Source organism: Talpa europaea, assembly GCF_964194135.1.
Source record: "Talpa europaea genome assembly, chromosome: 11".
Taxonomy (NCBI): domain Eukaryota; kingdom Metazoa; phylum Chordata; class Mammalia; order Eulipotyphla; family Talpidae; genus Talpa; species Talpa europaea.
Genome location: NC_140078.1, coordinates 73,364,813 through 73,380,036, shown reverse-complemented (window position 1 = coordinate 73,380,036; position 15,224 = coordinate 73,364,813). Strand labels below are relative to the sequence as shown.

Genomic DNA, 15,224 nt, shown 5'->3' with positions numbered 1-15,224 from the left:
GTTAATCACTTACCCTGCTGCGAAGCAGGGTCCCTTTATCACTCTTTGCAGAATCTTTGATTTGGAGGCTGCTATGTGAGAGTGGGGAGTGAATGCCTGTGTATATCCCCCATACCTGTTGGTGCCTCTCAGCACCGCCACCTGTGGGCATCTGTGCTCGCGCTGCCTGTGCTCAGCTCAGCAGCCTGCTAAGTGAATTGATGGCGACCACCCTGGGAGATTTAACTTGTTGCAGGATGTTTGCTAAGTTGGCCAAGTAGTGAATGTGCTTATGTTATGGTCTCTACCAAAGATTCATTTTGAGGAGCACTTGGGGACAGGGTCCCATGAGACTGGCAGCTGCCAGTTAAAAGAAAACATGGCAACTTAGCCATGGAGTGTCAGGGGTGAAAGGGTCTTATCATCTGGCCTGCTGGTTCTCAGTCCTGGCTGCCCCTTTGAATCACCCCAGGAGATTGCCCCAGTTCCACTGGCCAGCAGGATCAGAAGCTCTGTGGTGGAGTTTCTACATGGGGACTGTGTTCTATTTCGGGTGACTCCAGGGAGAGGCCAGGGGCAAGCACCCTGAGTTAGTGCCAGGCTCCTCATGGAAGCCTCTGGAGGAGGATAGCCTAGACTGAGATCCTCCTGAGCCCCAGACTGCGTTGAAGCAACTGGGCATGACCTCCACTAACCTTCCCAGCCTGATGGCCCACGTGTGTGCCAGGTTCTGCACCTCAAGCCTCAGTCCTCACTGCGAGTTCCTAGGAAACAACATGTCTGAGAGTTTATTGTCTGTACGTTGATCAGAATTTTCCTTTGTAGGGAAAACTGTAGAAGCTTTGAAATTGACTCAGAGTCTCAGCATCCTCAATGGAAACAGAGTTGTCTGGTTATGGATTCTCCTTGTCTTTGAGAATGTGACCCTCTGTAAGATGTAGAATTCTGAAGGCAACACATGAGCTCACAGCTCACGGCTGTGCGAGCTCTGGTAGCCATGCACTTCGCTGCTCTGGGAGATCACTGCACGTGGCTTTGCCTCCCCATATATGGGGCTCGGCAGTCTCCCAGTTGTAACATCTCATTGGTTCCCTCTTTTATTGATGAGTTAAATAAACTCTGTGTAAGGGTTGTGATCATATCTTCTTTTAAGAATTACCTTTGTGGGCCTCCCCGGTGTTGCAGGGGGTTGACACACTACTATGAAGCTGTCCGCAGCCACTGCAGCATGAGTTTGATCCCCGGCCAGGGAGCTGCCCACATGGCACAGCAGACCTCTCCCGACTCGCCCGCTGCTCCCCTCAGCAGTGTACTTGAGTAGATCTGCCTGTTCTACTCCCCACTCTTTCTGGTGAATCCTCTTACTCCCCCACCCCAACTCTGGCCTGTATCCCAGTTCTTATATGCATAAATAAATAAATCTTTAAAAAAAAAAAGAATTACCTTTGACTTTTGCCACTGGCAACTGTTTCTCAGTATTTGCTCTACTTTACAGGAAAAAATACTCAGTAGAAGCAGTTTTCTTTTGTCTCAAGTAATTACTCAAGTGTTTGAACTTAAGAAGATTGTTTGGGGAAAAGACCTATTGATGTGTCAGTTGGTTCTGTCTGAGGCTGCATGACCCTGTCAGTTCTTGTCTCCTGAGTTCATCCTGCTTCCGGTCAGACAAGCAGACACCTAAGGAAGACAGAGCGATTCGGTTGAGCCCTGTGGTCAAACATTGAAGGCCACCATGGTCAGGTCTCTGTCTTGTTGCCTCTGGCTTCTTTGTCACTGTCAAACTGAATTTCCCTTTTCTGTTTCTCTGTTTCTGATCCCACTATTCCCCAGAATACCCTCTCCTCTAAATTCTTTTTTTTTCCCCCCAGATTTATTTTATTTATGCATACAAGAACTAGGGTATAGACCAGGGGTGTGGGGATGAGAGGATTCACCAGAGACGGAGTGGGGAGTAGAACAGGCAGATTGACTGAATTACACTGCTGAGGGGAGCAGCGGGCGAGACAGGAGAGGTCTGCTGTGCCATGTGGGTTGCTTCCTAGATGGCCAGGGATTGAACTCGTGCTGCAGAGGCTGCAGATTGCTTCATAGTGCTGAGACTTAACCCCTTGCACTACCACGGAGGCCAACTATCTTCTAAATTCTTTTTTTTTTAACTTCCTTTTTTTTTTTTTAAAGATTTATTTATTTATACAAGCACTGGGTACAGACAGAAGTGCAGGAGGGTGAGAGAATTCACCAGAGCCAGAGCGGGGAACAGAACAGGCAGACTGACGAAATACACTGCGGAGGGGAGCAGCGGGCGTGACAGGAGAGGTCTGTCGCGCCATGTGGGACCCTTGCCGGCAGCCAGGGATCGAACCGGCGCTGCAGGGGCTGTGGGCAGCTTCGCAGACCAGCGCTCAACCGCTGCACCACCAGGGGAGGCCCTATCCTCTAAATTCTTAAAGAATTTAAATTCTTTTTTTATGGTGGGATATTAAACTATTTTTATTGAGGGGCTTCAGGAAAGCACTGAAGGTTTAGGTAAGATCTGGTGTCCTTTGGGCTATCAGGATCTCCCAGCTTTATAGTCACAAAAATCTATCCATTTAATGTCTGTCCAGCTTTTAGGATCGGGTTCATGCCTCCTTTTCCAGGAAGCTTTCCCTGCTCTTCTTAGTGGAAGGAACATTTTCTCCTGGATTTGGCATTCCCTGCTATTGGCTTTCATGCAGACTATGAACCATATTCTGTTATTTTAGTACCAACAAACCAGGCCCTAGAACAGAGTTGCTGAAGAGATGAGGGCAAGGACTCTGCAGAGCAAGTGCAGTGGCATTCCTATTGGCCGAGGGGCTTCCTCTTGTGTCCACAGACAGCTTCCTCCCCAGTGGCAGAAGTGCTTGGAGACCCCTGCACCCATCGTGTATCCCAGCAGCCTCTGTTGGACAGTAGATATAGTTTCCCTTTGTTCAGGCAACTTACTGATGTCCTGACTGCTTGCACAGCCATTTTCACTAGTGTGTTTTCCCTTCTAGATTTTGTTCAAATGTCTGTACTTTTTTTTTTTTTTTTTTTACTTTGAGCATAACACATGCAGTGTTGTATCCTTTCTGATTTACACGTGGCAAGTGCGGTCTTCATAATAATCATTTTAACAGTTTAACAGCCCTCAACTGAGCTGCACTACACTTGGGTATCCTGTAGCTCCTTTGGAGTGTTTTGGGTCTTACTCACACCCTGGAGAATGTCTTTGTGATTGCATCTTTCTGTCCCTCTGCTGAATTGTTTCCTTGGTGTTGGTTCCCAGAAGTAAGCATTCAGGGTGCGATGTGTGGGCGTGTATGTGGTCTGGTAAAGTCCCCTTCTTTCTTGACCTGCTCCTTGGGCAGCGTGTGTGTTTGGTTGCCATGGAGAGGTGTGCTGTGAATTCTTTTCTTCCCCCACAGGCCCTGCCCACCCAAAGTGGCCTGGATGCGCTCAGGAGGCTGTTGGCACACCCTGGAGTGGGAGGGAGGGTCTGTGGGGAGGGAAGGCGGGGTCCTGGCTGGTGCCTGCAGACACTGAGCGTCTGGAAGCCGAGCCTCGAGTGCCTGGCTGAGGGGAAGCTGGCGCCCGTGTGTGGCTTAAGAGAGGCGGAATGAGAAGGAAGCAAAAGTGTGCTGGACAGGGAGGGTCAAGTGGCATTTTTGACACCTTCCGAAATAGACTGAGGGAGAAAGAAGGCCAGGCTCGCTCCAGGCAGTGTCTAGTCCCCAAAGTAAGATTTTGTTTATTTTGTAAAGACTGAGCCACTCCATCCTGGAGTCAGGATGAAACCTGTTTCCTGGTTTCATGGCTTCTGTTTCAGCCATGTGAGTTGGAAAAGCATGGACTGGGTAAGATCCCACTTGCTCTCCTCCCCAGAATCCCATAGGATGTGAGGCTGCCAATCTTGGGGGGTGAGGACTGGGAGGCAGTCACCTTCAGGGCTGATGGGGAGGGTACCCAGTATAGGCCTGAGCTCAAGGAAGGCCACTGAGGGGCAGGCAGGACCTTCCCCTCCCGGGGACAGCGCTGGATGCCGAGGGCCAGTGTGGTCACCCAGTGCTTGTCCTCCTGAGGGGGGGTCTGTCAGCTGCACCTTCGGAAAAAATAACAGTACTAAGACCATGTGCCCCGCCCACCCCACTTCCAGCAGCCAGACTTTCATGCCAGATAGAGACTGGGAATGGAGTTTAGAGGGAAATCTCACACAGATAGACCCAAGCAAGGCACAGTCTGTCAGGCTAGTGAGGAGCCTGCGTGTAGAACACGAAAAATGTACCATTCATCACTTCGTGGAAAGAAATCAACTGGAACTGAGCCCTGAGCGGTAGAACAGAGGTTCTTAATGAATAAATCAGTGATTGGGGATTCACCAGCAGTAAAGTGAAGAACAGGAGGATTCTTGTCAACTCTTCTGCTTTTCTTACAAAGCCTGAATACCTCCTTGGACACTATTTTTCATTGACTTTGTGAACTGCCTCACCAACCCAGCCTTTGAAACACAGATTCAAAAATAGTCAAGCCTGAACATGGGAGGTCTCCTTTTAATTCACCACAGGCCTGCTTCCTTAACACGGGTATTGTGGTCTTCCTAGGTCTTTGACAGGTGAGCTTTCTCGCTTACTGTCAGTCCACCCCCACCCTAGACCTGAAGTCATGCTGACCCACTAGATCCTGTAGCCACCCACGAGGGTGTGGAGAATCCAGTTTGCTTGTGGTTGGTTTTATTGCAGTAGCTTGGTTGACACTTGAACCCAGGGCGGTGTGGGCCCTTACCCCTCGCCCCTTGCGCTCAGCCACTGCATGAAACACCTTTGTTAGCGAGAGTGTGTGCTAAAGGAAGGAAGCTGGCTCTGGACACGGGTCATGCTGGGACTTCTCAGGTCATTCGCTGCTCTGGGGCTGCGTGATGACAAAGGTTGGTGACTCAGATCCTCCTGAGTTAAGGATGCAGACCAGTGGCCCGGGACTTGGAACAGGGAAGTGGCAGGGTGCCCACACAGGAGAGAAATGGATTCAGGACCTGGAGGAGGTTTTTTTTCTTAAGACCTCTGATCCCTAAGTTTCTGAGTGGTTGAGTCATCCCAATATTTCTCATCATATTCAGCATTTCTGCATGAGTGGAATGAGTCAGCTGGTCCTAAGGAAAAGGCTGAAGCTCAAGAACGTGAGAAAGGAAGAGTGGGCGAGGGGGAAGTCGGGAACCAGCCCCAATAGACTGGAGCTGGACAGAGGGCTGAGGGGGTCGGGAGAGAGTGGAGAGGTGACCTTGACTTGACGCCTCATCAAAGGGTCTCTTGTCAATCTGTAGAAGCCCATCTGCTGGATACACTGGAACTGGACTCAGACTTGATTTCCCAGGTCAGGTTCTGTCAATCCAGTCAGAGGCCATGGATTCCCTGACCGTGGGAGCATATTGGATTTTTCTTTATGCCTGTGACATGAATGGAGTCTGGGTTTGGGAACCCTCTACATTGCAGAGGACAGCAGCAGCATGACCCACACTGTTAATTGTCCCCACATCATCAGCATTCCAAGTCCTTGCATGGATTCACAGCCAGGGCTTGGGTGGGAATCTACATTCTTGGCCTTCGGTCATCCCACACCATGCGTGACTCCTGGTGGTTTCCAGTGTTACCTGTCCCCTCAACTCTTAGACTGAAGAATTGAGTCTGCCAAGCCAGGGGCATGACACCCTAATTAGCATGAAGGTGTTGGACCAACACCTCTTCTCAGAGACAGAACCCTGCATTTAGAGAGGAAGATCTTTGGTGGAGGTGGAATTTTGTTCTAGTGTTGTAGGGGCTGCCTGGTTCTCCTTGGCGCCCTTGTCTTGGTAAGAGCGTCTCTTTCTCTGGCAAACATCCTGTCCTTCACATGTTCTCTTAAATTTTCATCCTTAACTCTAACTCTGTGATGGGTAATTTCATATGTCAACTAGACTAGGCCACTGGGTATTAGCAATACCTTTTAAGAGTTAACCTATCATGGAAAAAGCTGTTTGAATAAGCAGATCGGGCAGAACTCTGTGTGATGATACAAATTTCCACAGCTGCCTCAGTCACCAGTGGCTGTAAGGGAACTGAAATATACTTGTTCAAGTACTTGAACTAAATGTTTACATTATTTTATTTTAATTCAGCTTGCCTATGAATGGCCACGTGTGACTCACCCTGTGGAGAGCACAGAAGAAGTTGCCAACTGGGACAGCACAATGAAAATACACTCTGAGTGATTGCTAATTTTTCACTTCCTGTCCTCAGGAACTGTTCTCATTGTTGGGTAAACTGCATTTTTGCTTTGGAGACAAGTATTTTGGAAAATGAAATTTGTGGTGAAGCCTTACAGCTAAGGGCCAATTACTTTTCCAGAATACGAAGTTGTTTCTATTTCCGGAGGAAAGGGGGAATGGGGAGGATGGAGAGTTCAGCTTTGTCAGATGATGCGGTTGATCTCCCTCTGGCTGCCTCAGCTGCTGTTTGTGAGCTGCACTGGCTTCATCTGCCTTTTTCTCTGTTCCCTGAAGGTGCCCCCTGAAGGCAAATATAAAATATTCATTTACTGCATCTCTGGAAGTAACTTTTTGGAGTGGGTTGTGATGAGTCTGTATATTTTTTAGTCAATATTTTATAAACTATTATAATCAGAAAATAAAGAGAAACTTGGACTGCTGTATTCTTAACCTCTGGAAAAACTGATATATTTTTGGTGTGCATATCACTAGCTGTTTCCTGGTGTGGGAATTCCCCGGCCAGCAGCAGGATGATTCTGAAACTAAAGTGATGATGAGGTGATGCTGACATGCCGGCCTGCAGGGCTTGTGTTTGATGCCCATTGCTCGGTGGTGGCCAGGGCTTTAGTGCTTTTGTTTGACCAAGATGAATTGCATCAACTGGAGATGCTGGTTCAGAGGCAAATCTGAAGCCTCACCTAACCTAGTGATTCTCAGAGTGTTGCCCCTAGATTAGCACAGCAGCCTCACTGAGGAGTTTATTAGAAGACTGAATTCGGGCCTCCCCTGTGGCGCTGCGGTTGAGCGCTGGGTTGCCAAGCTGCCCGCAGCCTCTGCAGCGCCAGTTCGATCCCCGGCTGCTCCCCGGCCACCGGAGGAGGGTCCCACATGGCGCGCAGACCTCTCCTGTCGCCCGCTGCTCCCTCAGCAGTGTACTTCGGTCCTTCTGCCTGCTCTGCTACCCGCTCTGACTGGTGAATTCTCTCACCCTCCCATGCTTCTGACTGTACCCAGTGCTTGTATAAACAAACAAACAAACAAAAACAAAAACAAACAAACAAATAAATAAATCTTTAAAAAAAAAAAAAAGAAGAAGACTGAATTCTCAGACCCCTCAAAGATGTACCAAGTCAAGATCTCTGGGGCTGGGGCCAGAAATCTGTGTTTTAACAGATCCACCAGGTGGTTCTGATGCATGCTAAAGTTTGAGGACACTGGCCTAATTTGGGGGTGTCTACCCCTGGACCACTCCATTTTACCCTTGTCTACATGAGCTCTGGCGCAGCACAGCTGGCTCCTTAGTCACACCTTCGAGTACGTGCCACCGTGGAAAGTAGGTGACAGCCGTGAATCTCAGCCCCACTCGGGCACAGGCAAACAGTCCAAGAAATCTACCTTCTTCCCCTTTCTTTGAGATTCCTTTTGAAACAGATAATAGAGTGTGGTGGGCAGTGTTGTCTTTGCCCCAGAGAGACCTGGGTTCAAATCACAGCTCCTCTATTTTTGTTTTAGTCACATAGGCAGGTCTGCTTGTTCTCTCTAGCTTTGGTCTCCCCATCTGCACAGTGAAGACTCAGTGGAGCTCAACTGCCTGGGGTGCGGGTCATGTGATTGCAGGGTTCCCTCCCAGGCTGTCCTCCAGGCCCCCTGGAGTTCTCAGCCAGCTGTGCGGTGCCGACCTGTCCTGAGTCTGTGGTTTGGCGTCACCTAGTGGTGACAGGATGCTCTAGCTTTCAAATGTCACTGTTTGGGTCCAGTCCGTGCTGGGAACTTCCAGGACCTAGTGATTCCAGGAGTTTCCAGGTTAGTGGGTGTGTTTTGTTGGCCAGATCTGGAGTGGTTCATCTGGAGAGGGCCTTCCCTCTGCTTCCTGCTTCTCGAGACAAGGTCACTTGCTGTATCCTGCTTGACTTTTCCTTCCCCAGAACATGCCTGCGGGGGAGATGGGTGTTCAGCCCTATCAGGTTCTGTCCACGGGGGCACCATCAGGAGGGATTTTTCACAGAATTAGCAGGACAGGGAAGCCAGCATACAGCGTAGGGAAGTGCCCAGTACTCGGAAAGTTCTTCTGAAAAAGAAAATTCCGTTTTCTTTTCCCTGGGAGGAGAAAAACTCAGTTTCATGACCAAAGCTGTGATGTGAACCCAGGTCTCTTTGGGGTGAAGTTGGCACTGTGCCCACCACGCATTCCTGTCTCTGTTTAAAAAGGAATCCTTGCACATATGAGACGGAGGAAAGTGGATTTCCAGGTCTCTTCTGTTGGGTGGGGTGAGCTGCACTATCCTCGGGCAGGTGAGCACCACGGCTTTCATGTGGGGGACCCATGGCACTTGGACCCCACATATGCTTCAGAGTCTCACTGACCTGGGCTCCACCTACCCACTTACTACCCGGGCGAACCTCTCAGAGCCTGGAAATTTATGGAGTTAGAAGTGCGTAGCCCATGAGTATGGTGATTTTAGCAAGAGGACAGGAAACCCAGAGAGTCGGGAGCAGTCCTGGAACATCACTGGCCCTAATTCCCTGGGACAGTGAGCTCCGGCATCCCTGCCCTGCTCTGGACGCTGCACGCCATGGGGATTATTTCTGCCTAAATCCCAGGTGAAGCCCCTCCATGCTCGCATGCTTTGTGGGTTTCTCTGTGAAAGGATGTGGCAGCACAGGAAGAGCATGGGAAAGGGGCTGATGGTGCAACAGCATGGATGGCGATGTTTTCAAACATTCTGGAAACTTGTTTAATATATGAAAGTTCAAATATAGCACTTGAAACACAGAAGGCAGCCAACAGCTGTTAGGGTATTTTTTTTTCCTCTTACTCTGACCAAATACAAACAATTATATTTGGATGTGGGATCCAGTTTCTAAATTTAGGTGATTTTTTTTTTTAAAAACTGAAGTAAAAACTGGAGTTGGAGTCAGAGCAAACAAAGGCCCCACCCTCACAGCTCTGTGGGAGAATCCTTTTTTTTTTCTCAGTGGAGGGGGTGAACAGGATAAAGGGAAAACAGGTACAGCCTCTGAGCCCCTGTCCTGGTCTCTGCACTTGGGACTTCTGCCTCTGGGGCAGGCAGCACAGGTTGTGTCTGGTCAGCTGGGCAATTTTTAAAAAGATGACGGAAGTACTGTCCGCTCATATTAAAAGTTTGGAGGAACATACGAAAGTATAAAGAAGCAAACAACTATTGATCCCCCCACGATCACACATATACCATGTGCGTCCACTTGTGCAAATTTCCTTTCTCTGCATTTCTTTACATAGTTGAGATACATAGTTTTTTTGATCTTGCTTTTCACATTGCATAGTTGAAAAAAATTATAAAGTATTTTTCTGATTATAAATTCTGGAAGAATTTATTACAGAAATTTATGAAGCAAAAGGTGAACTTGCTCTCTCACACCCTTTACCTGTGTACCCAGTGCTAGAAGAAAATATTTAAATATTGAAATATATAAATCAGCAAGTGAAATTTCCCTTTAATACAACTTACCAATGCTACATAATACTAGCTCAGTTTTTTTAAAATCAAAGAAATTTATAAGATAGAAGTAAATAGAAAGTAAAAGTTCTGTAATATTGTTTGCAGTGCTGACTACTATTAGTTTTATTATATAGTCTTCCAGTTCTTTTCATATCATTGGAGTGTGTATATGTGTAAGTTACTGAAACTTAATTGTATTATAAATACAGTTTCCTAGCTTACTTTTACACTTGCTAATTTATTTTGAATGTCCTATAATATAAACATTTTTCAATATTGGTAATTTGGCATTTATTTTGCTACAGAATTTTCAACTTGGATTGTTGACAAAATAATTGTATTTTATGTATAAAATAGATTTTAAATGTTATACTATTTCATTCTTTAGTAATCCTCATTTAGATGTACTCTGTTTCATGTAATCATTTCTCTAAGGCTAGCAATTGAGATCTAAATATTTATTCGCATTTCAGATTCTTTCCTAAGCTAAGTCCCAGACAACCCCACTGAGTCAGAAATAAACATTATAAAGTTTCCTCTCCAGGGAGAGTTTATCATTTTACACTCTCACCAGCAGCTACAGAAACACACGGCATAGCAGTTCAAGCAGACGTGATTCTTTAAAACATCTTTCATGAGATCTAAGTGAAAAAGCTTGTAATTGATATGTGTTTCTCAGAACCCTAAAGGGTGCGAGGCTTTTGCATTTTCATGATCTGATTTTTGCAACACAGGTGACCTGTCCTCTCATAAAATAAATCAGTTCCCAGTTTGGATTCTTCAGAACCCCATTCTGAACAGGAGCCTTGTGTTCTGGTGGCCTTGGGCACAGAAGCCTCCTCTCTGGGAAATCTGTGTGGCTTCCAGGTGGCCACCTCGCTCCCGCTAGTGGCCTGATGGGGAGCTGCAGCCTCACCTCTGTCCTCAGCAAAACCAGCTTCTTCCCTGTGCAAAATCCCAGAGGGGAACAGCAAAGCAAAGGGGCTCCCCAGAAGGGGTCTACTTGTGGCCAGACAGTGGGAATTGCTTTCCCTCATGGCTGGGCTGCTCTTTGTGGGGGGCTGTTTGTGTCCTTTTGTGGCAAAAGCAGGTCAGCTCTTGTCCAGATGCTTAATGGTGATACAAGGCAGAGAGGATACTCCAGTGAGCTCTTGTTTTCCTTTCTAAAACTTTGGCTCCTTTGCAATCTTTTTATAGAGGGGAAAGTTATAAGTAAGTAAATGAAAATAACTGCCATGGCTGTCAAAGGAGTTCTGAAATTTTTGTTATCCTAGTTTAGCAGAGTCAGGAAGTACTTGTGAAGGTTCTAGAATGGGAACCTTCTAGAAGAAAGGGTGACTGATTTGGAAAGAACAGGAGAGGAGGTTTGGAGAGCTGAAGACTCCTAGTCTCTTAGCATATGCCTATGGGCCTTTTTATACTTCCTCACTCCGTTACAGTTTATTTTAGGCTATGATAATAATATCTAGTCATTGTAGAAAGCAAAACTAAAAACCAGTCTTTCCTATACTCAAAGATAATGACTATCAACATTTGGTAGGCATCTGCGCATACATATAATTTTGCCATCATGTTGGTGTGTACACCGACATGTGTATCAGTATCTATGCTCACATGCATGTATACACATATTTTCACAGCTCCCTTTTAAAGTATTTTAAATATTTTTCTTTGTCATTAAATCTTTTTCTTGAATACACACATCTTTTATGGTTGCATAGCTGTGTATAAGCCATAAATTATTTAATAAGAGTTAGATGTTTGGTTGATTTCATTTTTTTTTTTTTTTCAGTAATTGATTAACTGTCTTTATTATCCTTAAACATGTATTGTAACTGCTTCTTTCCTTTGAAAATCAGTGTCTTAGGCCACTGCATCCCCTTTCCTGGAAAATAGTTGCATACATACTTATGACTGGATATAAAATGTTTTTTCCTGAATACTTGGTTTCAAAACCTCAACACTGAAGTAGACTCATCTGTATCATTCATTTTCCAGTAATAATTTACATGTAGTTACTATTCATAGCACTGGGTATGTTGCTTTATGTTGCATAGAAGTTTACTTATTTGATGTCATATTTAACATTCTTTACAAGATGTGCTTTTTATGTCTCACCTAAGAAATCCTTTTTCATGCCAAGGTCAGAGGCAGTTGCCTATATTTTCTCATAACAGCTTTTGTTTAATGGCTTATCATTTTTCTTTCTTTGTTTAGGTCTTTAATCCATCTGTAGGTTTTGGCTTTTGTAGTTAAATTTATTTACTTTTTTGGTGGCTTTTCCTTTGCATCCATACCTCGAAATCCTCTCTGTGCGCTGGAAACTCTTCATTAACAGCCTTTTTCCTGTCACTTTGATCTCTGCCTGCTCTGGGGGCTCTCGTATCTTGTCTGGGGGATTTCTCTTAGCTCTTCTAGTGTTTGCGACATTGGTAATTTGGCCTTCAGCTTATGGACTGACCCCATGGGGCTTGATTCCACCAGTGTGTAGCATTCATTCAGGTTCTAAGGCTCCCTGAGTGTGTTGGGTATGTTTTGTGCCCGGCACTGGGAACATTCTCAAATCTGGAAACTCGCTGGGTAACAGACCAGGGTTTCCTGTTGAGGTGGTCCTGTGTGCCCTGAACACATGGCTCAGTGTGTTTTTTCATAAGGGACCGAAGAAATTGGTAAAGTGTCTTATCTTTTTCAGTATCCTGGCTTCATAGAAACTAACTTACAGCTAAGGAGTTGGGTGTTTTGAATTTTTTCCTACTTCTGCCTACCCCATTTAGATAAAGAGAAAACAAGAAAAATCATTATCCTCCAATAATGTATGTTTTATATAGTTCAGTTAAAAAAGAGAGAGAGAAATTGCCAGTTGATCAGTTTGTAGGACCTTCCTGGTAGGGTGTCTGTAGGGTCCCTGCATGCACATCAGGAGGCCTGGGGCAGTTTCAGGAGTCTGTTGCCTAGGCCAGACCCACTCTCCATCCTGTCAACAGATGTCCCACAGCCTTCTTTCTCAGCAGAGAGGAGGTGCTCAAAGTGGTATCGGGTGGTTCCCCAGTCAGCCCTGGGGTCTTCCCTCCACGCAGCACCCACTGGGCGGCCCTGTTCTCTCACCCCAGCCTGCCCTTCCCCGAGGCCCAGAGCAGCTAGTAACCGTACCAGACTTTTATCCATGTAGGCATTTTTCACATGTTTGCTTTACTGAAAAGATTTTACCTTTCTTTTCTCTTTTCTCGCTAGCTATCAGCATTTTCTTCTCACCCTGTCTTTGTATTTTTTCCCTAGGTCGGAAGCTGAGAGGAAAAGCCTTTTATTTTGTCAACGGCAAAGTGTTTTGTGAGGAAGATTTCCTGGTGAGTTTGTCACCCAAGCCTCCTCTCCCCCCAGGCCTGACCAGAGTCCCATGGTGAGGCCTGTGCCAAGCAGAGAAGGTGGTTTCTTTCTGTGGTCCTAGCATTCTGGGAAGCTGCATGGCCAGAGAAGAGGTCTTGCCTTCTGTAGATGCATGGGATGCTCTTGTTTGTGAGGCAAATGACCAACCACACAGCTTTGTGCTTTGAAGGGACTTAAAGGTCTCTGGGCCTGCCCTCTTGTTGCCTTCCCTCTTTCTGTCTACTCCTCCATCTTTAAACCTCCGGGCGAATCTGGGACAAACCCCCAAGGGCACCATGGGGACCACAAGGTGGGGAGGTATGGAGCTTGTTCGCAAGTGAAAATAAGGGACTGCTGTCCCTAGAATGGGGAGAAGGTTCTGGGCAACAGAACCTGTGCCATGTGTTAAAGAACTGCAGGAAGTTTCCTTTTCTTCTACCGTCCTTTCATTATAGTTTCTCTTGTTAAGCTCTGTTTGCAAAGTTTAGGTTTCTAGCATCTCCCAGTGTATAATACCTACTATCTTTTTTGAAGTGAGTACCTCATTTCTCCTAAGATTCTAGCGAGATGTGTGTGTGTATGTTGTTAAGGTAAGGTAGATTGTATTCATCAAGTTTATTGAAGCCAGCTATAAAAGGCATTGGCTTTTTAACTAGAACCAGGTTAGAATTTGAATTTTGTCCTTATGCCTAATAAGCTGTATGACCTCCAGAAGATCACTTAACCTCACTGCACTTCCCTTTACTTCCATGTGAGAAATGGTGCAATATTTCCATTGCAGATTTATTTTAAGGATTAGAGCAAGGGAATCAATCTTGTTCTTGCATCAGAATACCCTGAAGGGCTCCTAAAAACACTGATTTTTGGGCCAAGCCTTGAGTTTCCAATTCACTAGGTTGGGGGGGGGGACCCCAAGAGTTGGCATTTCTTCTAAGTTCCCAGGTAATGCCAAGGAACTCCTCTTTGACAACCACTGAATTTAAGATGAAAGCCTCTCTGTGCATGGCCTCTTACACAGAGCCTGGCATGCCGTGGCTGCCCAGGCACAGCTGATACCTGGGCGAAGGCACTGGTATTTGCAGTGACTTTTGTGGCAGAGGACAGCTGTCCCATGGTTTATCACACAGCTTTGTTGTCCTTGGGGAAATGACAGACTCCTGTAGAGAGTGACACATCTCTCTGAGAAATGTCTTGTAATTCTCCTGATGGGCTGGCTGGGGAGTAGCTGATTCCTCTCCGCTGCCTGCGTGTAACGTTCCTTTCCTCTCCTTTGCAGTACTCTGGCTTCCAGCAGTCTGCTGACAGGTGTTTTCTCTGTGGACACCTGATCATGGACATGGTGAGTAGGGTCAGCTGAACAGGAATACCTGGTGGCAAGGGGAGCCATTCAGAGACCATACTTCCTATTTAAGAACAGTGTTTACTACTCTGATTTGTAATTATGACTGGTTTTATGGAAAGAAGATCCTGTGGCGTTCAGTTTGCTTGCTGCGGCAGAACCCACGTTCTTGCCTTGCAGTGCTGGAGCATCCTTAACTGCTCTGTCTGGTGACACCTTCTCCTGTGGGCTCTTTGGATCTCACTGGCCTCCATCTAATTTTCTGTAATCCTTGTGGTGTCCCAGGTGAGATGCTAAATGAGTCTGTTTTTATTTCGGAAATCTCAGTTACCTTGGGGGCGGGTGCAAAAAAGATCAAGACGATTGTTTTCTCGCCAGGTTCTGTCCAGCTCAGTTCCTTCCTAAAATGAGTTTTTTTTTTTTAAACATTTATTTATTTGTTTATATAAGCACTGGGTATAGTCAGAAGCGCGGGAGGGTGAGAGAATTCACCAGAGACAGAGCAGGGAACAGAACAGGCAGACCGACGATGAAGTACACTGCTGAGGGGAGGAGCAGGAGAGGTCTGCTACTCCACGTGAAACCCTCGCCGGTGGCCGGGAATTGAACCGGCACTGCAGAGGCTGCGGGCACCTTTGCAGCCCAGCGCGCAACCGCTGCACCACCAGGAGATGCCCCCTAAAATGAGTTTTGGGGGCTGTAGTTAGTCTTGAGATAGTAGAATAAAGAGCAGGTTTTATATGTGCCATTCTTCCAGTAGCCCCTGGCTCTGAGCTTGTCTGGGCCTCGTGTCTTCATCTTTTCAGTGGGGGACAGTGTTTCT

General features: G+C 46.4%; 1 protein-coding gene across 2 annotated transcripts in view; it reads left to right on the top strand.

Annotated features, from left to right (window-relative positions):
- LIMD1 (LIM domain containing 1) overlaps window positions 1-15,224 on the top strand; it is a gene marked incomplete at its 5' end in the record, with an annotated part of 45,470 nt that overhangs the window by 24,341 nt on the left and 5,905 nt on the right. For both annotated transcript variants that reach the window (XM_084247502.1, XM_084247501.1), the window contains 2 exons: window positions 12,976-13,043; window positions 14,339-14,401. In XM_084247502.1, coding sequence (XP_084103628.1) covers window positions 12,976-13,043; window positions 14,339-14,401 — 131 coding nt within the window. The remainder of the gene's footprint in view (window positions 1-12,975; window positions 13,044-14,338; window positions 14,402-15,224) is intronic.